The 23,323-nt window shown below is 35.7% G+C and overlaps 1 protein-coding gene across 2 annotated transcripts in view; it reads left to right on the top strand.

The window, feature by feature from the left end:
* The first annotated feature begins 651 nt into the window (after window positions 1-651).
* The window catches only part of Mvd (mevalonate diphosphate decarboxylase), a 196,682-nt gene continuing 174,010 nt past the window's right edge, over window positions 652-23,323 (top strand). For both annotated transcript variants that reach the window (XR_011330935.1, XM_069818182.1), the window contains exon 1: window positions 652-972. Coding sequence is in view for 1 of the 2 variants with exons in the window: in XM_069818182.1 (XP_069674283.1) it covers window positions 921-972 (52 nt within the window). In the remaining variant the exon portion in view is untranslated. The remainder of the gene's footprint in view (window positions 973-23,323) is intronic.

A 23,323-nucleotide genomic window follows, 5' to 3' on the forward strand; every position in this document is an offset into this window, starting at 1 on the left:
TTGTTTAACTTTTTTCGTAACACCTGAAGTGGAAGGAGTAGGTCCATCAGACTGGCTGCGTTTCACACCTGTCTTAGGGTCTCAACCCTTCCCTCCTGGTGTATAGGGGTGGATGAAGGATTTTATGTATCCCATTAAGGTAATCACAGGAGATGAATTAATTGTGCGCATTATGGATGCCACAGCAATCATCAGGAACAGCTCTCATAAGTTAAGGAATGTGATGTGCACGATTCATTAGCATGCCACCAAATGTGTGAAGGAAGAAGACGTTTGAAAATCTCTTGTAAAACTAGAGTTCATGAGCAGAATGAAGTTTACAACAAATAAGCAGTTACAAGAGTGGGAACTGTATTCATTTTTTGTGTTTTCTCTAGTGATACTATTAAATTTTGCCTCTAATTTCAAATTTTCAATAACCTGTGGCAACTTAACTACGGACCCCACTTTTTTATTTACATTTTTTTGCTCCATTTGACCTCAAGAAGACCCTCTCTGTGGCGGTAAAGCTTCGTGAATCATTCTGTATATTAGCCCTGATCACGTTATACTGTGGGGAATAGTAGCCTATATTTTCGTTTAGCGAAAAAACTAGTGAATTTTCACATTTATTTTTTCAGAGACAGTGACTTTTCACATCTTTACCTGTTCACGTGTGGCAACACTGCAGAAGGGCAACGAATGAGTTCAAGTACATCAGATACATAACCTAAACTGTAAACTCGTAAAAATAAAGACCTTCTTACGTCAGTATTTTAGAACTGACAGTCTTCAAGTTATGCACTTATGACTTGTCGCAAACGTACCATGCAATGTAGTCATTACGTGACGTTTGTGATAAGTACTATTTTGTCAAGCAGCAACCTTTGAATAATTGGACTCTCCAGAAACTTCAGCATTTGACATCTAAGAAGCAAACCATGAATATAATAACATGCATTGCTCCTGTTAATATAGCAGTTATCAAGTACTGTAAGTGAATGATTTTTTCGCACAGAATACCAATACAGCAAATAGTAGGCCTATTATAAATTGATAGTTGCAATATAAATGACGTGAACGTACAAAATGGGAATTAGAATAGGTTTATTGAACCTTCAACAGTAAATTAACCTTACTTTTGAATGTTCTAGACTTTCTGTTATGTAGAATGTGTTATTAAATATAATAATGTACCGATATTCTTAACCATATTTATGATTCAGTGAATAGGTATTTTCCAGTATACTGGGGGTTGCGAAAAAAATCCAAAAGTAAAAACCTGTGGATAACTCGAATTAAAATCTCATGTACTGTATTACAAAAGGGATCTAAGCTATAGCGAGGCACGGTAGTACTATAAATCGGCGAATAAAAGAAGGTACCGGTAAGTCTAATTTTCCAGAAAAGCTACATTGAAGGAGACAATTGTTTCTTACTTTATTGGGCTTCTGTGAGATATGTAGACTAGGCCTTTGGGCCTACAGTGACGAACACTTTTTTCTTTACGATTGCATTACCAAAGCAGGGTAAGATATATTTATACGGAATTTGGCTTCTAGTTGAGTCATACCGTAAACAAAAGACAAATTGAGCGGGAACGCCAGTTTTGCACCGAAATAATGGAAAGCTGTGTGAATGTCGTGGCCAACATAAAGGCAGGATCACATGCCATGCAAGTAAAATTTTTGGTAAGCCTACGGATTTTGAGTTTTCGTAAGATCGAGTACAACAGTGATGGTTAAGTTTGATTAGTTCATGGCTCTGTTATGCCTTACATATATGCATTTTTTCCTTTGGTAGCGGGCCATTCCATGTGACAGAGTGGAACATTTGAGTTGGTTTTCAACATGTTCTGTACTAAAAATAATACACATATATATGATTCACGAACTTTTTTTTGTTCCTCAGAAATCAGTTAAAGCATAAATGTAGCCTACTTCTAGTGAAATAAAATTGAGAATAGGCCTAAGTTATTAATGTAGACATAAAAAAATACAAATGTACCTACTTGTGATGGAATGGGACTCAAAACAGAAAATCATCCTAAGATAACTTAGCACACAATTTCTATGAAATTAGACCAAGTAGAGTTCAGAAATTTTCTATACAGAATTACCAGACTCCATTGTTTAATAACGTATTAACTAAAATATTTTTGTATTCATTTTTGTAAAAAAAAAAAAAATCAAAATGTTTAGGTGACAGAATGGGATAATCAGTGTGAAGGAAAAGGACATGTGCAATGCTGCCTGAGATAATTATTTTGTATTAACAACACTGGTCTATAACATCAGTTTATATACCACTCTCGTGTTTTCTATGATATATAAATAATATTTAAGCCAGGAAATGAATATCTTTGCCGATTGTCAATATCAGGAGTTGGAAGAATTTCATCAGACTTTGGTACTCAAGCAGTATCATTACTTTTGAACATAAGTAAGTCTGCAATGCCCTTTTTCAAGAAGGCCACTTCATATTCATCCGTATCTTCTGTTAGAACTTGACCTATGAAGTGCTTAACCGACTTCTTAGTTGTAAATTTAACACTACAAAAGCACGAATATGAAGATTTTGATCTGAATTATTTTGATACTGATCACACATCTTCTTTGTCATAATTTTTCCTGAAGCAAAGTTAAACTTAGAAGTAAGTTACTTTTTTATAAGAAATACTCTTTGTAAATCACAATGTAGGGAGATACGGTTTTCACACAATGCACAGAGTGAGTGTCAGGTATCGCATCATCATCTTGCATAGAGCATCAAATCCAGGTTTCAGTTGTTCCACTTTATCCTTTGTGATTTTGACACTTTTTTGGCAACATCATAAAAGGACATTGCAACTTCAACTTCACACTTTCCACCTAAAACAGCATGCCATACTAATCACCTGAGTTCACCATCAACATTGCCTTTCCCATGACTTGTCACTAGGAAGTAGTGATGGTGGTGGTGGTAGGGGCGGTGAGGGCGGCAGAGGCAGGGGTGGTGGCGGCAGCGGCGGTGGTGGTATGGGACTCATCTGCCTAGGGCAGTGTGCATGGACTTGTTTGTATGCTGGTGTACGACCATTTGTCTCCCATCAACAGATTTTGTAAAGTAGAGATTGGAGTGGGACCAACCTGTCTAGGAACTCTATATATCCTAATGCAATGTTGGAGTCCCCCCCTCCTACTTGTTACAAATGTAACACTAGAGAAGTCCAGGCTGTAATAGACCTACTAGGGGAACGGACCATTTCCCTAGTAATTTGTCTTGGACCTCTTGCATGTTATGTTGATAATTACTACTGGGGAAATGGAGATGTGCGTCTTTCAGTGTACTGGTAATCCTTCTAGAGAATCTAACATCCCAGAGGTCGAGGACGAATTTCTAGGGAAATGGTCAGTTTCCCTAGTATTGAGTCATGAACCTCTCGAGTGCTAAGAATAATGACATGTTCATAAAAGGACATTCTGTAAAACGATTTTCCAGAATTTAGAAAACTTGACTTTTATCTTGTGAGTACCTGCTTTGTCTGATAGTATTTTGTATTAAAAATCAAGGTACTTTAGCACTAATCAGAATATTCATAATTTTAATACAAGATACAAGTCAGATTTCCATCTACCCTCTCTAGTCTCAGCTATTATAAAGAAAGGAGTTCACTATTTATTAGGTTGGTGCATAATTTCGTAGCGATTTTTCATAAGTTTATTAAACACATCAGATACGCATATGAGAGAAGTTAATCATCAACAGTATATTCTCCTTCACTATTTACAACAGTCTGCCAATGCTGCTGGAGTAGTTTTTCGATTCCACACCTGTAGAAATCATGTGGTTTTAAGTTGAAGTCGTTAAGTCATGTTCAGAGTGCATTTTCATCCGGAAGAAAGTTCCTTGAAGGTTGTTCGATGGCAGAGGAAAAGGTGAAAATCTGAGGGCACAAGATCAGATGAATAAGGTGGGTGCGGAATGACTTCCCACCTAGTTTCTAGATAGTGTTTTGTGTCAGGTTAGGAGAGTGTGGACTGGTGTTATTGTGGAGTAGCATCACTTCACGCAGTCTTGTTGGTCGTTTTTCTTGGATTTCGTGTGCAAAAGTCTCATTTGGTAGCAATAAATGTCACACGATGGTGAAATAGTCACAGTTAATCACATTTGCAAGTTCTCCGGTACACTGACGTGGATAATTGAGGATTAATGTGTTTAAACGGTCTTCATCAAACTCCGAAGTCCTGAATGTGGAGTGTCACTAATGTCAAAATGACCCTCCCTAAAACGAGAAAACCATTTTCTTGCCATGCTCTCTCCGATAGCATTGTCCCTATATATGGCACAATGTTTCTGGCCGCCTCCGCTGCTTTCTCCCCTCTATTGAACTCAAAAAAGAAGAAAAGGGCCTATGTCCGAAATGTTCCACTTTCTCCACTTGACACTCCATTTTCTAGCGTCCATGGCTCCACTCACTATCTGTAAAAATGAAAACTTAAATGTGTGAACTCAAGCACAACAATTGAACTTCAAATAAAAAATGGTAATCGATAAATAAACCCATAGCAATTGGAGCACCAACACGCAAAACAAAAACACTACGAACTTATGCACCAACCCAATATGTATTACAGTCTTTCAAGCAGTGCCTAAGGCAGTCTTTCTCAGCTATGGGTATTGGGAATGAAGAGAGCACACTGCACTCGTGAGTTTCATTTTTTTTTTTTAATTTATTTATTTTATTTCATAGATCTTACATGAGCAATGAAGCTTTAAGATGTGGAAAAAGGTAAAGGTATCCCCGTAACATGCCATGAAGGCACTTGGGGGGCATGGAGGTAGAGCCCCATGCTTTCCATGACCTCGGCACTAGAATGAGGTGGTGTGGTCGGCACCATGCTCTGACTGCCTTTTACCCCCGGGAAAGACCCGGTACTCAATTTTATAGGAGGCTGAATGAACCTCGGGGCCTTTCTGAAAGTTTGGCAACGAGAAAAAATCCTGTCACCACCTGGGATCAAACCCCGGACCTTCCAGTTCGTAGCCAGCTGCTCTACCAACTGAGCTACCCGGCTGCCCCTTTAAGATGTGGAACAAGTCAAAATTTTACAATATTACAATTACAATTTTTACAAATTTTTACAGTTTTACAATTTAGTAATTTCTACAATTTTTACAATTTTGTGCAATTTTTTTACAATATTTTGGCGAGATGTAATGAGTTGAGGTGAGGTCCGAGGATTCGTCAAAAGATTACCTGGCATTTATCTTTTGGTTGGGGAAAACCTCGGAAAAACCCAACCAGGTAATCAAATCAAAGGGGTTGATGCCGAGGACTCGCCATAGACCATCCGGCGTCAGTCCCACGGCTGGGGAAAATTTCAGAAGAAACCATTCAATGAGATCAAAGGGGGATCCAACCCAAGCCCAAACGCAGCTCCGGATCAGCAGCTCAGCGAGTCTGCCAACAGAGCTACATCGATGGCTCTACTAAAAATATACAACACATAGCTAATCAGATTATGAAATTTACAAATGCAAACGATCATTCATTAGTTGAGCTATATGTATAATAAAAAACAAATTAATTAAATTTAAGGCATAAACAATTCAATCAGTTGTGATATACAGAAATTGATAATACATATCATGCAAACTACTTCAAATTACAAACACAAACAATTTATCAATAGAGCTATACAGATTACTATTCAATTTAAAGCATATAAAATTCATCGGCCAAAACTATACAAACATATACAATACAAAGTAAGCAGATTAATTCAATTTACAAGCATACTTTCATTAAGCTATACAAATTTGTGCAATTAATATCAAGCAGATTAATTCAATTTATAATCATAAACAATTCATCAGTTGAGCTATACAGACTCCTATATAATTTACAGCATATACAATTCATCAATTGAGCTATACAGACTGCCATTCAATTTACAGTATATACAATTCATCAGTAGAGGTATACAGACTAGTATTCATTTTAAAAGCATATACAATTCATCAGCCAAACTATACAAACATATACAGTCGAATTAGTTCAATTTACAAACTTATTTTCGTTAAGCTATACAAAATTGTACATTTTTATTCATATGAAGTAGATTAATTCAATTTATAAGCTTAAACAATTCATCAGTTGACCTATACAGTATACTATTCAATTTACAGCACATACAATTCATCAGTTATGCTAAACAAAAATATACAATGCATAGTAAACAGATTAAATATTTTAGTTGAGCTATATAAAATTGTACATGTCATTTTAAGTATTTTAATAATTCAATTCACAAGCATAAACAATTCATCAGTTGTGTAGAAGGTATGAGTATGTAGAAATTTGGTTAATTCTTTTCTAAACCTTTTCTCATAGTTCTTCAAATCTTTTTAGATAATTAGGCAGTGCATTGAAGACTGTTATACATGAATAGCGAACTCCTTTTTTAAAACAGCTTAGACTAACAGAGGGTAGATGAAGATCTGATTTACATCTTGTATTAAAATGATGAATGTCTTGATTAGTACTGAATTTATCTTGGTTCTTAATATACAGCATAATTAGGGAAAGAATGTATTCACAAGGTAAGGTCAAGTTTATTCTTATAGCTTTCTTTTGTAAAACAAAAACGTGTTTAGCTTCAGACGAGTTACCCCAGAATATTAATCCATATTTCATTACAGAGTGAAAATATGCAAAGTATGACATTTTAAGTTTATAGTAGATAAGGATCTTAATGCATTACAGGCAGAGCTCAGTTTACGAGTAATACATTCTATATGCGTTTTCCAGTTCAAGTGATTATCCAATTCTAAACCAAGAAACTTTGTGTTTATAGATTCTTTGAGGTGAGTTCCATTTAATCGAATACTGTAGGAAACCTGAGCACTACTGTGTGCATGGTAGTACTGCCCCTTTTCAACTAGGTGTGTTATGGATTCATGTTTAGTGACGGACTCTGCTTCCACTACATTTTAATATAACACTATAGGACTACTGCTACACATAATTGCAATAATAGGCCTATATGCAAAATAATGTTTCCTCTGATTATATTTTGTATTACATATTCCAAATACATGACCAGTTTTCTATTTTAAGTTTCATGTACCGTATTTTAAACAGCATAAAATATTATATTTATAATTTTTGTTTGTTTTTTTCTTTCATAAGCCATTTTTTGTTTTATTCAGTCACATTTTTATATTAAAGAGGAAACTTGTGCAGAGAATAAAATGTAATATTTTGTGTCCTTTCCTATGTTGATTAATTTAATATGAAATCATGAATTTAAAACATATAATCGGAACAGTTTCTTATTTTCAACTTAAGACTCCGATGCTGAATGTATCCTGCATTCATGAGGGTAAGATATGCAGTATTCGCATAGTACAATACAACGCTCTTCTACTGCACTCCATTGCGAAAGCCTAGCCTAAGGCATACATGAAATACAATAAATGAAATGAAATTACTTCAGTTATATTTCAAGCTAGTACGTTTACTCTTTGCAAACTATATAATTAAATTACTATAAAGATAATTCTTCTTCCTCTCTTAACAGTTCAGGTATTAAATCTGTTCTGTCTTCACATTTCATAGCTTATTTATCTTTCTAGTCTTCTCATTCTCCACTGCTTTCAGAATGGTATTTTAGTGTTTTCCTAATTTCAGATCCAAATTATTATATCTGTATCTTGTCAGTTTACAAGCAACGCCTTCCATATTTATTTATTTTTCTTATATCAGCATTTGGGATTTTGTCTTCCAGCTGTATTCTTTCAGTGATCTTAAAGATCTGATTTCTGCTGCTTCAGTTCTTATTGAATTCCTCTTATTCACTGCTCATACTGATACTTCACTTCCAAAAAGCAAAGTTGATCAAGCCATCATATTATACAATTTCAGTTGTGTTCGTTTCTTGATTTGATCTTTAATTTCCTCCTCAATGTTCCTAATGTATTTTGATATATTTGCAGTTTAAACTCAATATTAATATTATTTCTTTATCAAAAAATATTTTTATTCCTAGTTAATTAAAACTTGATACTTGCTATAATATCTGTCCATCAAATAGGGGTTTATATCAGATTATTTCATTGTTAGTTACAGTTAAGTAGGCCTATGACCTAATTTTGAACTTATCTTCAAAATTAAAAGAAAGAATTTTGTGTTTGGGAACAAAATAATTTTGTTTTTGGAAAAATCAATTTTGAAGTTCATTTTGGAAAACACTTTCTATTATGAATTTTATTGTGTCGTAGTCTGTATTTCATGCATTGGTGGTGATTGGGTGCCAAAATTGGAGTAGTAAGGATTTGCCATTATTAAGGGGGGGGGGGAAGAGGGAGAGAATGAAAGTGTGATTTTCCAACGCTGTGGAGTAACAATTACAATGGGCCGAGTGAATAAAGCTGAGCAAGTTCTTTTACTTCACTATTTTAAATAAATGCTTGCAGTATGTTGAATAAAAACGAGCTCAGCCTCCTGCTCATTGTGATACAACAGCAGACGTGAACAAGTGCTTACCATCGGACCATTTACTCTCTGATTAGAAAAATAATGTGAATAAAGTGATTGATTTGCTTCAGGCAATGAGCAAAAGCTTCTGAAAACTGTGAGTCTGGTCAGTAGCAGACTCACCTGTCTACAGAGCAGATCATGACACAGTTCCCTGTTAATATATGCTATGAGAAATGGTACAAAATGTACTGTTTTCCTCCAATAGAAGACTATAAGCCTTTATAAAGATTCAACAAAGAAAATGTGAAGAGAATTGCATCCCATTTCTTGGGAGAAACTCGTGAAACAAGAGAAAGTGCTCTGACGATGGAACAGAGAATTAAAATATTTTTTATTTATCTGGCTGACCCCAGCTTTCAGTCTGGTATAGCAGAAGAGGTAGGTGTTAACCGAAGCACAGTATGTAAGACAATTACTGGCGTGACTGATATGATTATATGATTATGCAGAAATCTGACACATGGATTAAATTCCCTTCAACAGCTGCTAAAACAGAATTGTTGGACACATACATGTTTCCAAGTTTGATTGGTGTACTGGACTGTACACATGTGCGCATTCAAAAACTTTAATTCATTATTTAGCAGTTGTAGTAATGGCAGTAGGCCTATCTGGAATTTTGTTCAATGTAGGATTTGTGTCCCCTTGTAGAAGATTGTACAGTTGTCTTTTCCAGGAGTTCAGGATTATTAGCTTGTTTCCCATTCTGTTAAGATCAGTCTTCTTTTTAAATTTTGTTTTGATGTTATTGACTTTTTTAGCAATGTTTAGATGTGATAGCTATTCCGACATTAATTTCATACAGTTTCTGTATTTTCTGAATAGCTGATTTTTTTTTCATCTGGTACCTGCGGCTTCAGGAGAATATCAGGCTATTTCCTTAGAGTTGAGGACAGAAATGTTGTTGTGCTCTCCATATAGACGTTTCACTTCTTCGATCCTAATCTATTGAATTCATTTTCACGTCTCATTTTTATCCATTTGCAGATATGAATGGAATAAATTTTGGTTATGCAGTTCATAATAATGAAGTCGGACACCTGCATTAAGATTAAAGGGATGCTGACACGGCCAACAATACGAAAGGAATACTATAGCTTAGTGATCCATATATGTCACTTGCTCATAGATTAGAAGTACAGGGTTGGAGCATAAGGTAATTTTTATTCACATTAACAAAGGCTTATCCTCATGCTCCAATCCTCTGCTCACTATCTCATCCTCATGCTCTAACCTCCTGCATATACTCAAATGTTCTACTTTTATTCACTTGGCTCCATGTCTCACTGTGAAACAGGCAAGCCCGGGTTCAAATCCTGATTGGGACAAGTCACCTGATTGAGTTTTTTTTTTCTGGAGTTTCCCCTCAACCCATTAACAGCGAATGCTGGTAACTTTTGGCACTGGACTGTGAATTGTGGACCCATTTCGCTGGTTTTATCACCTTCGTTTCACTTAGACACTATAAAATCATCGCAGTTGATAAAGTGTTGTAAAATAAACAATTAAAAAAAAGAGTCTGGTCAAATACTTGAGAGCTTAATGCTTACCACATATCATCTGCTCTCGCATGAGTGCTATAAATACAGAAATGAAATTATAATTCAGTTACTTTTTTATTACATTTTATTTTTAAATAAATTAATAAACAAGTAATGCAGATTGTCTAATAAATATTTTTTATTACTTTTCGGAATAAATATGGGAAATGCCTGTTATTGTTCGGTTAAGAAACTTTTGTCATCTAGTCTGCTGTCAAAAAATCTGAAAGTTAGAATTTATATTACCGGTTGTTCTGTGTGATTGTGAAACTTGGACTCTCACTTTGAGAGGAACAGAGATTAAGGGTGTTTGAAAATAAGGTTCTTAGGAAAATATTTGGGGCTAAGAGGGATGAAGTTACAGGAGAATAGAGAAAGTTACACACTACAGAACTGCATGCATTGTGTTCTTCACCTAACATAATTAGGAACATTAAATCCAGACGTTTGAGATGGGCAGGGCATGTAGCACGTATGGGCGAATCCAGAAATGCTTATATATAGTTGGGAGACCAGAGAAAAAAAGACCTTTGGGCAGGCCGAGACATAGATGAGAGGATAATATTAAAATGGATTTGAGAGAAGTGGGATATGATGATAGAGACTGGATTAATTTTGCCCAGGATAGGGACCGATGGCAGGCTTATGTGAGGGCGACAATGAACTTGCGGGTACCTTAAAAGCCATTTTTTGTTGTTGTTGTTTGTACGAAATGTACAAACAAAAAAGGGAAGTAATTACATAAAACATTGTGTTACATGAAATATTTAGTGTCTCAATACTAAAATCCATGAGCATGATATATTGTTACATGGAAATACACTCACTGGCAAAAAAGCTATAGGTACACTGAAATATTTTGCGACATTTTTTCGAATTGAATGTTATTTTTAAATTATCCTAATAGCACTTATTCTGAGATATGTAGGTATTTAGCCGATAATGACATTTCAGTTGCAGCATCAACACTCACAAACAAAGGTCATACAAAGAATCAAAGACAATGCTTGCATCGCTAGGAATCTCAAATCGAAATTAACATGTTTTTGGTATGGTAACTGAGGTTGCTGTTGAAAGTTCAGATTGTTGTTGGTGAAACTATTAGTGCAAATTCAATTTGCATGATTTCTCCAACTTTTCTCATTATTTACTATGATGATGAGTGCTTCAGATGCTGCAAGGATTGTTGTCTTAGTGAAGATGGTCTGTCTTACCATTAGGTTGCACTGGTTGCATTCGAAGGGCATTATAAAGTTTGAGGGAACTCAGTATCTATGACAGAAAGTCAGGTTCAGACCAAAGAAGGTAAAACCTCTGTGAATGACTGTCATTGTTTCATAATCACGCAAGTCCTTCACAATTGGCACACAACAGCTGTAGAGACCCGAAATCACCTAGAACATGTAAGATAGATCAACATAAGCAAAAGGACAGTTAGGCAAAGATTGGAAGAAGAAAATCTGCAGGCAAGAAGATTAGCAACTGAACCTGAGTTCTTTAGAGAACATCATCTTGCTGAACTGCAGTTTGCCAATTAACATCTCAGTTGGACTGCTAAACAGTGGGAGAAAGTGCTCTTCACTAATGAGCCCCTTTTCTTTGTGAAATCACCAGATGGAAGAGAAAGAGTTTGGAAAAAATGAGGTGAGTGCTTTGCACTTTGTGCATTATCGATCAAAATTCTCCATTATGATTTGAGTAGAAATTTCCACAGAGGCCAAAACTAATTCAGTTCTGATCAAAAATGGGTCTCTGGCTGCTGAGCGATATGTTGAAGACATACTGGTAGATCCTTTTGCTCCATTTATTGATGATGATTTCCTTTTGATTCACAACACTCGTGTGCACGTGACTCGTGCTGTTTCAGAATATCTGGGTGACATTGGTATTCAGCGCATTAGGTGGCCTGCACGAAGCACAGACCTGAAACTCTATAGAGCATGTCTGGGTAAAGCTTGGAAGGCGAGTAAGGAAACGTGTATCTGAAACCTTAGTTGACTTTCATGCGAAACTACTGGAAGAGTGGATGGGCATCACTCAGGAGGAAATAACTGCTATTATTCACTCATTACTAAGGAGAATGAGAGTTGTGGTGAATGCCAGGAGAAGAAATATCTGTTACTGAGTTACAGGACTGCTTTTTATTTCTTACGGCTTGTCAATCTGTGAGTTGTTAAGGAGGATTCACAGTGATTGTTCCCTCTCACGAAACAATAAAATTTTAAAAGTTACAATAACTTTATTGTCATTATTGTGGAATACACACCAAACCCAGCATTGGCACTGCATACCATTGTAACTTAAATATATTGTTCTGATATTACTATGGAAATAATTTTCAAAATAATATAATTGCATTTTTTTAATTATTTCAATGTATTGCTTTTTTTCTCAGTGAGTGTATTTAATTTTAGCGTAACAGATTACAAAAATTTTACTTTCAATTCAAATTCAGTTGTTGAAATAAAAATGTAACTCAGAAAGTCTTAAAACTAATGAGATTAACTTAGTTTGTGAGGCTAATGGTAAGTGTCTTTGTTTTATTCTAAAGTGTACTTCTACACATTCATAAAAGATTTTTTTTCAATGACTAGTATCAAATACTTTATAACAATAATACTGGAAAGCTTGCCTGTTTAGCATTGCAAGCGGCGGTGAAAAGTGACTGTGCTGCTATCTAGCGTCTTGGATTGTTTATACACTCATTGTGGCATGCTAGGTTACATGAGGAATAACTGAGACGTGTTCATCTGATGTCAATAAAAATGTAAATCAATAGTTTTATTTAGAATCATAAGGTTCATGACATTTTAAATTAATAAGAAGTTACAAAGTTATTGGAATAGAAATGAAATGACACAATTCTCGTATTTTCAAATGTAATTAAGTTACGATTTAGTTGTGCATGACTTTAGAAACTTTCATACATCGCATATTTCGTTCCTTGGCTAATGGTTAACCATTTTATTTTTGATGTAATTTTATTAGCACATTAAAATATTTGTCAGTGAAGATACTGGCACAGTCGCTGCTTTAGTGATAAAGCCCGTATCTTGCATTTTATCTTTTACATCAAGCAGTTGTGATTTTAAAATTTCTGCAGGCATTGTATGTTTTGATAGAAAATAACTTATACATAGTTTGCTTTAAAATTTTGCACATTCTTCGAATAATGAAAACCAGTGGTTGGTTTGCAAATGGTACTTCTGAAATTTTTACGTCAGTTGAAGTTTGTTGATTATGCCAATCTATACCTAATTTAATGAATCCCTCAAAGTGACTGCTTTAGCATTATAAGTTATGTTTTTCTTCAAAGACATTTTGTCTTCAACAATAATATTTAACAACTTTTTCATTCAATGGTAAAATATCGGATTTTATTTTTAATAATTAATTGTATAAAAGTACAATTAATACCGGGCCTATACCAAATTCATGAAGTCAATTTTTGAGAGATCTAACTGTTGATAAACAAAATTTTCTTCTTAGAAATCTTTTGTCTTGAAGTGAACATTAATGGAATGTTGCGGCAAAACTTTTATCGTAACTGGAATATTGTTTCCCCATGTCCTTCTTTTTAAGCACACTTGTGACTAATGAATTCATCATCTTTAACAATTTTAATTAAATCGGCATTTGGACTTGCTCTGTTTAGAGCTGTCATTTCCGCTTGAGCCAGTTTTTATCTTTTAGGATTTCTTACATGGTAAAAAAAAAAATGATCTTAATTTAGTGAAATATTAATAATGCCTTTAAAATATAGGACTAGGAAAATTATTTGTCCGAATAACTATCTGAATCACTTTTTATGAAAAAACACGAGTCCACTTTCTTTACAAAATCAACAATTCACATTTTTATGTTACGCATCCCAAGACACTATTTGGACAAAAAAGTAAAGACTTTCAAATTTTTATACGGAGAAATTATAAAGAAATTGTGTTTTATATGAACAATGTAAAGTAGATTTATGCAGTTTAGTAACTGTTTCAGTTAACACAGAGAATATGTCATTGCTAATGCAATGTCTAATTACACGATGGAGTAGTATTGTCTGTTGTTTCCGTCTAATATCAGAAAACCCACACCTTCCTCGATGCAAGCTCTATGTTTATTTAGGATCTTTGCGATTCTTTAATTGTGCTTTGATTTTCACTCATATTTTCGGAAGAAGGAGCTGTTAAATTCTGTGAAGGACTAACTATTATCTTCAGTCTGTTATTAGAAACGGAGTATTAAAAATTAACATCAAAAGTGATCTGAATATATTTTGTGAATTTTGTACATAATATACTCTATCCCTCTAATTTTAAACGTTTCGTCTAGAACTGTTGACAGCGTTTTTAGTTAGTGCTCGCATTTCACTTATGATATTGTTTGTGTTTTGCTTTTAAAGAAGTTTAGATAAGGACGCAAATAGCGATATAGTAGCTGATGCGCCCTATTAAACCTCATTAACTAAAATGTCTGTCAGCGTTTATTTACTAAAAGACAAAAGCAAATAACTGTAGTACCGGAAGTAGTAGTAGTAGTAGTAGTAGTAGTAGTAGTAGTAGTAGTAGTAGTAGTAGTAGTAGTAGTAGTAGTAGTAGTAGTAGTAGTAGTAGTACTAATCATCATCATCATCATTATGTAACGGAAAAGTAACATTCTACTGGTATTTATATGACTACTCCCAATCTCTATCTTTTGGAAATATGAAGAAAGATCTAGTATATTTTGATAGGCATATTTTTACAAAACATAGAACAAACATTTCCACATTTAACTGACATTGTGTAGGCTACAACTATAATGAGAATAATCCTTAGGACATCTTGTGTTTGTCGAAGAACAAAACTGATATCACAGTTCATCGCAATAATCGTCACATCATCCTCGCTGCCTACAATCCCTGCCGCTAGATAGCACTGGCGAGTCATTCGCCACTTTTACCGTGAACTTTCCGGTATTATCATTGTAGAGTATTTGCTAGTATTGACAGATGTGTTAAATTTTCCTGTTTCGTTGTGTTCCTTGAATAGTTTTTTACACTTTTGAGAACACTGAAAGATTGTTTTTCTGAAGCCATAGACAGGGGAACTGTTTAAAAAAAATTACATAAGTTTCACAATATTTGGGTATACAATTTAATTGTAAGAATTTTCAGATTTAAACTTCAACACCAATCTGGAAATTAATGTGCGATCAGTTTTTAATATTTATTTCCTATAGAAAACAAATTTCTGCAGATACGTTGTTACATTTAATCTCACAGGCTTCTTCCATAGCAGAACAACCTTCTTTGAACTCTTCGTTGCTGATGGAATCACATTTAAATGAAGCAGCCAGTACAGTTTCCATGTTTTTCCAGTTTCCGCGATTTTATTTTTTCAACATTATTGTCAAAAAATGGGTAGTATGCTGTTTTTACAGAGGTTACGAGGTGAACTAACAGCTAGATTAATGTCTCCTCCACCAATTTTCTGTGGAACTTGTGCTTTTATCCTTGAAATATCCATATTTTTCATAAAATATTGTCCCTCGAACGAAATCTTGTCAAATCTATTTTCAATGTGAAGCTATAGCTGTTACAATCTGCTTGGCAACATCAACACTTCACATCTCGTGAACTGAAATAACGTGATTTTGAATGTATTTTGAAAGAATGTTTGTTTTTTCAAATACTTGTTCCATCATATTCAGCCCAAATACAAATTCAAAGTATTTTATACATAAGATGACCCATGAGCCTCATCACCAACACATGGATCATTTGCTTCAATTTCTTCCAGTCTGTATTATGTCTGGCAAATGCTGTTGGATAACTCACAGACTTTCATATCTACTGCTAAATCTGATATCACTCAATGCCTTGAGAGACAAGTTTCTTCTAGATTCTATTGTGTTATTTTCACCGATAGTCCCCTTCCTTTATCTTTATAAATATTGCATGACATTTTGGTGAGGCAACATTAGAACAATAATGTTTCTGAACTGTACTGAAAACATTGTGAATCATGGGAATACTTTTCGATAAATCCACAAGAGCAGGATTTGACGAATAGGCCTATATGTTGCATGTGGATTTCTTTTAAGCTTGCTGCCACTCTTCTATATACGTGGTGTAACTATAAAGTATTACTCGACCAAAGCCAGTGGAGTCCTGCAGCCTGGAGCCGTGGTGCTACTGCTCCTGCATTCGTAATACCACATCACGATAGTTCACATTACACCCGCGGCTCCACTTGCCTTGGTCGAGTAATAACCGTACTGATGTTGCTCTGAGTTTTCTATAGATTTGATAGCAGTGAAGAGGGTGGGGTTTTGACCTGTGCTCTACCATCTTTTATGAATTTTTCCATTAAATGAACGAAATATTTGTAAGGAAAGTTCATATGGCAATTTAAGAAATTGCTTAACTTTCAAGAGATATTATTAAAAAAATAATAAAAGTGTGGGTGCCAACTGATTCCCTCTTTTCTTTTTTAGTTGGTTATTTAGCGACACTGTATCAATTACTAGGTTATTTAGCGTCAATGGGATTGGTGATAGCGAGATGAGGCTGAGGATTCGCTGTAGATTACCTAACATTTGCTTTACGGTTGGGAAAAACCTCGAAAAAACGAACCAGGTAATCAGCCCAAGCGGAAATTGAACCCACACCCGAGCACAACCCTGGATTGACAGACAAGTGCCTTAGCCAACTGAGCTATGCCAGTGGCTGATCTCCTTTTAGCTCTCCTAATCACCATCACTAAATGCTTGGAAACTCATTGAAAGAGCTCTTTAAATTAAACCATTATATGTGTGCATGCATATAAAAAGAGACCAGTTGTTGGGTATTGAGTTATTGTTATTTTTTAACTCTACGATATTAGTTTAACACGATGCGAATTAACGGAGGGGACGGGGGGGATTCCCCCCCCCCATTGGAAAGTTATCCCTCTCTCATAAATTCACATTAACATCCCTGCCAGGGATAACTTCTATCCCCCCCCCCCCAACAAAATATAATTGTTTTAATACGAGTATACTTTATAAAGTACAGTATAAAGAAAGCAAATAAAATAATATTGATGTACTATCATCACCGGCAAGCTGACAACAATCAATAACTTAGGAATTACACGTATTATCTTAAGCTTGCTCATGGATATAATTATTAAAATAATCAAGATGCAAGACAAGCAACTCAATGCGACCAAGCGCTGAGCAGTATCCAATGAGGATAATAATAATTTTATGTGTGGTATTCTCTATCTAGGATTCTATCTCCCACTTCATCAGAAATCTTAATTCACATCCTGGTTTAACATATGCATGGAAAGAATTAATGGATTTAAGAAAAATAAGACCTGTAAAAACTGAAGCCATACAGTATTCTTATTAAAGGAAAAAAAATCTATTTTTCAGTATAGAGGTTTTTAAATATATTATATTTAAACATTCATAACTCGGTTACGTACATTATTTACGCTGATTTATGCTATTTTCTGTTCCATTGACATGTTTTATTTAGACCTTAATTTCCAAAACAAGTAAAATGTAGTGTAGTTTTTTTTTTTTTTTTTTTTTTTTCCTGGAATCTGTTTATCTACACGAATGTCCAGATTTTCAGTCTCAGTTTGTCTCTGTTTATTTTATATACATTCACACATTTAACAATATATTTACACTAATCTGTTCGAATCACACATGAATTTGACTACTGCTGTTCATCTCTACATTTTGGACAAATGACCACACTCGTCACTGTCTGATCACTGTGGCCAATCTTCTTCAATAACCACATGTAGGACGATTTCTTTTTCTAGGAGAAGTTTCCTCAGAGTAGAGGCTTTCGCTTTTTATTAGTAGAAGTTCAACATTCAGCGGATATAGAAAGAGGTGGAGTTGCTGATCTGTTACCTTCTTCTGAATGTAGAAATGGAGGTCTAAAGCATAGTATATCCTTATCTTCAGGCACAAGGCAATGTATCTTGTCGTACAAATAAGTCTCTCTCTCTCATGGATAAGACCGCTTAGTCTTATGATTTCCGGCATGTCTGTAAAACTTGCAGTCACATCAGCACGAAGAATATTGAACTGCACAATTTCTGAATGCAGAGGACTTCTAGTAAGCACTTGTCCAGTAGCTTCTTTCCTTATTTCAAAATGGTGAATTTGAGTTATATTTGGAATTTTCTTAATTTTTATTATCTCAAATTTTAATTGCTGGTCAAAGATCGGAATGGATACATTTCCTGACACTGTCCCTATGGCAATTGGAATTATAGGTTCAGCAGACGGGCAACTCTTTTGTGCTACTTTCAGAATATCATTTATGGTAGCGCAGGAGTTCTTTAGGAATATCCTTTTGAAATACCCAAAATATAGATCTGGTTGAAACTTTGCATATCCAGCTGGCAAGAAAGATATTTTACAGCACAGATTCTTATCACATATTACTCGCCACATCAGATATTTCATTAATATGTTGTTTTTATTTTGTACAACACAATTGTCAGCATGCAGTAGCATAGTGCCGACACTATACTACAAATACTACAACTGCACTGTAAACTTTGCACATTGGACTATTGGGCATACACTTTTACATCCTACTACAGCAATCATCAGCACAGAGCACTCTGGGACTAGTGTCTCTTACCCGCGGAGAACACACTGCACTATGGTGCATTCGTAGCTGCTAGAGAGTATGCTCTCTACCTCTTCCTGCTGCATGATGGGGCATGCGGGACAACTTCGCTTACCCTTTACCCTTTTCAGCGAGTGCTGACGACCACTGTCCTACTGTATTACATATGATTTAATTTTTGTTGGATATGTAGTAATACTAAAATTATTTTGTAATGTGTTATTACTGTGTACATTAATGGTCCATCTCTTTTAGCAGCTGACTGAAAATTAAAGTCGTGACAATAGTAATGAAATATGGGTCCTTCTCTCTTTCCCTTTCTTGTGTCATAAACATATCAGCAAACGTCCCCCTCTATACGTGACAATGCATTTTAGCCCAGCCTGTCTGAATTGGTTTGTTTTGTCTCCAGATGTTACAACTGAAATATTGTTATACACACTGATTGTGCAGGCAGATATCTACACATCTGCGTTATAGAAGAATGGGAAATGTTTCGGTTAAGTGCATATATGTTCACTGTGCTTATGTCTATCTGCATTACCCAATGTTTCAGTATTCACATATAATTCATAGTATATAATAATATCTAATCTTCTTCAACTTGGTGAGGTTGCCAAAGACAAAGAATGTTAAACAGTAATATTTAAGGTCTGACATTAAAAATGTCTTACAAGAAATTTGTTTACAATAACTGAAATTTACAGTAGATAATGCTTTACAATAATGAAAATTTGCAGTAAAATAAAAAATACAGATAAAAAAATAAAATAGAATGAGAAAATTCAACTGTAATTTGAATTGAAATACAAGTGTCACCGTAAAATCTGCAGAGAACCCTTCAAAGCTATCATAGAAATTTCCTTTATTGTTGTTGTTGGGACTCTAAATAAGACAGAATAAAACAAATTGTTTTGTTATGGTCCCTCTAGTGCCCACCATTAATCCGATCTCTTCTATATTCCTGAGTTTATATGATGTTTTGTAATAAGGGATAGTTGGATCATAAATTGCCCTTTTCTCTAGATTAACCTCCTTTGGTTGATTATGATGCATCTCGAATCTGATGGTCAGATCCAGAATATAACCTTTTGTCTCCCCAGGTTTAAATGTTATAATATCAATATGCCGAAGACTTCCAGTATCCACTATTCCATGAACTTCTTCATAGGTAGTGTAACCATTGGACTTAAGGAATGTTGCGATTGTCTTGTGATGCCTGCTGTTACGAAGAGTTTCGCCAAATGGGCATGAATTCAAGACACGAGCCAAAGTTTCAACATCACTGTGGCATCGCCTACAGTGGTTATTGTCTTGAGTTCTGTCTTGAACAGCGCATACAGGAGCAACATTACTGGTCATCTTTAGTGCATCTCTCCACTCGGAGCTACAAAGGAGGCCTGTATGATGTCTGGCCCAGCTGTTTATGGGAGTAAAGTCTTGATACAAGCTGACTCCTTTACCTTTTTTGTGGCAGTTGACATCAATTTATTAAATTCTTCAAAGTGCAAAATTTTTCTCAGTTTCTTTGAGTCAATTAGACCTCTTTTGTTCTTAATGGTGTCTGGGGAGATCACATTGTTATCCAAAGGTAACTTTCCGAGGTTAGTTTTCAGTTCACTCTCTAAATCTCTTGTATTGGCAATATACTTATTATCTGATCTCATCAAAAGTTGACAACTGTTAATTTGTTGAAGGACTGCCTCTGATGTAGTTCGAAATAGACCAAGGCTTTTATATTTACTGTCAAAGTAAATCATTGAATCTGGAGTATCTGTAGGTAAACATAGTATTTCTTTCTGTGTTGTAATTTACAACTTGGAAACCAATTGGAATTTTTTCGAGAGAAATTGAGGAAAAGTGATACCGGTACATTAATATCAGATAGATTGAAGAAATGAGGATTTTAATTTCTGATCTGGATGTAACCAAGGTGAAGAAGAAAGTAGATCCAATTTATTTTTTAATTTTGAAATCATTTTTCGTAAGTCAAGTATCATTACATTGGCAAAGTTGAGGCCTAAGTACTTGATACATTTTTGTTCTGAAATGCATTTAATTTGGAGGTCTTTCAGAATTTCGAGGTTAAATCTGGACAATTTACCATGTTCAATAGTGATGGCTACGGATTTCCCTAAGTTAATATCCAATCCGATTTTTGAAATCTTAGAAGAGCCATTTTTTGTCAATTCGATAGCTGAATCTTGGTCTTTCCCAATTATTACGGTGTCATCTATGAACCCTAGGACTGTTAATGGAGTTCATCTGTTAACTAAGTTATACCCATGTGCATTTGCTATCTCTGTTTCACTTAGTTCTTGTAGAATGTGGTCAGTGGATACATTGTGTAGCGTTGGTGATAATGGTAAACCCTGTAACATACCTTTAGAAATTTTTATTTGTCTGGTTTTTGACTGGTTTATGTTTACCTGAGTCGTGTTGTCTTCCTCTTTTAGTTTTTCCGAGGCTGCATTGAATGATAGAGATTTTCGCAAATGAGCGTGACCGATGTTATCGAAAGGGTTTTTTATATTCAAGAACAGTATTGTGGCATTTTCTTTTTTTTACTTTGGCTGACTGTAATATGGAACTAAGAAGAGAAATATTTATTAAACATCCTGATAATCTGATAAAACCTCTTTAATGCTTTGAGAAGGATATGTATGATCTCAATTTAAAGTCTGGTGCTCGTTCAATAACATGCCTTAAAACAGAGCAGATCGTTATGGAACACCAATTAGGCAGATGTTTCATCACTATTCTTATATGGAATTACTGTTCGAGCCCTTTTAAATAAACTAGGTACTAAGGAAGCTCAAAGCATTCTTGTTGCAATATTAGAGATTATGTGTAATGCCAGATCGTCTTTAATAGCTCTCATAAGGACTTTGTCAGGACCAGGGGCTGTATCAACAGCCATTTTTTTCACAGTATCTATGATTTCCTGTTTAGTTATATGAACCTCGAATGTTTCATTTAGTCCTAATTTCTGGGCATCTGTAAGTTTACACTTATATTTTTCACGTGTACAATCATTTGGAGTTGAAAAGACAGATCTGAAATGTGCATTGACATCCTCTATATTGCATTTACAAGCTATTGAGTCATTATTTAAGACTTTACGAATACTGATTTGCCACTTACAGAGTTGCAAGCTATGACCCGTGTCTCAAACGTGAATTTTAAGGTCTGAAACACGAATGAAATTTCTTGAAAAGGCCCTTTCTTCCACATTAACCTTATTTGCGTACTGTCTCATACATTTAATGTATATCTGATGTGAATTTAAGTCTGTTTCGTAACAGTAAACATAATTGTTTCTTGGTGTGTGGATAAGCTTCAGGGCTTCTACCGCGTTGTCTTGGTGTTATTGGCTGACGTTTCGACCGTTGTGTTGTGGCCATCTTCAGAGCAGTTGTTGGATAAGGAAAATCGAAAAATCGAAAGAGAATTGGGAGGACAAATTTAAAAGGTACGCAAAACGCGTCCTTGCAAGGGGTTGGGGGCTGTACAAAACTAAATATGTGAGCTCCAAGCCTGTTGGCCACTAGTCTCACTCCGGGTTACGCTGCTCCACTGAAGGAGCTCTAGAAAATTTTGAAGGGGAAGCCGAAATTGGACGTAACCTCTTAGGTACCACATACGCGAGGGGGACTGAGATTTGGTCAAGTGATCACGGAACGGGGCGAGGAAGAGTTGGCTGGTGTTTGCTGTTAGGATGGCAAGACGCTGTCATCTGTTGTTCGATGACAAAGCATGTGAAGGCCGTCGGAAGAAGCGCCGTGAAATCTAAATCTGCAATTTGAGAGGTCCCTGTCCTTTCAAAGGACAAAGGAAATAGTCTGCCAGTACTTATATATATAGTAGTCTCGATGGGGGGGAGTACTTGCTGTGATAGGTCGTAGGTTCTCCTTCTGGCATCTGATTGGTCCTACGTGGTCCAATCCGGTTGAGGTTTGTATGAAGGGGAGTATTCATATTAAATACTGGCCCTCATAAGTCCGAAAGAGTGACCTTGATACCGTGCCCATTGTCCGGATGAAGGGGGGGCGACGCGTACATGTGGAGACCTGGTTTCTCGTTCCTAAGTATAGGTTGTAGGTTCTTCTTCTGGCATCTGCTTGGTCCTACATGGCCCAATTGGGTTGGAGTCTGTGTGAAGGGGAGTATTCATATTAAATACTGGCCCTCATAAGGTCCGAAAGAGTGACCTCGATACCAATCCGGTTGGAGTCTGTGTGAAGGGGAGTATTCATATTAAATACTGGCCCTCATATGGTTCTAAAGAGTGACCTTGATACCATGCCCGACGTCCGGATGAAGGGCGGCGCCACGTACATGTGGAGACCTGGCTTCTCGTTCCTAAGTATGATCTTGGAATAGGCTTCCCCATGAGTTGCTGAGTTGTAACCCCTCGTCCTTATTGCTATTGTTGGGATGTTGTTTGATGTGGAAGGCTTCTTTAACCAGTCTCCTGTATAAGTTGTCTTCTTTATCTATTATCTTGATATTGTCGAATTCGATGGCGTGGCCTGAATCTGCTGAGTGTAAGGCTATTGCTGATTTTTCGTGTGGTCCGTATTTGCAGAGTATCAGCCAATAACACCAAGACAACGCGGTAGAAGCCCTGAAGCTTATCCACACACCATGTACACCAGC

The sequence above is a fragment of the Periplaneta americana genome, chromosome 2 (assembly GCF_040183065.1).
Source record: "Periplaneta americana isolate PAMFEO1 chromosome 2, P.americana_PAMFEO1_priV1, whole genome shotgun sequence".
In the NCBI taxonomy this organism is placed as follows: domain Eukaryota; kingdom Metazoa; phylum Arthropoda; class Insecta; order Blattodea; family Blattidae; genus Periplaneta; species Periplaneta americana.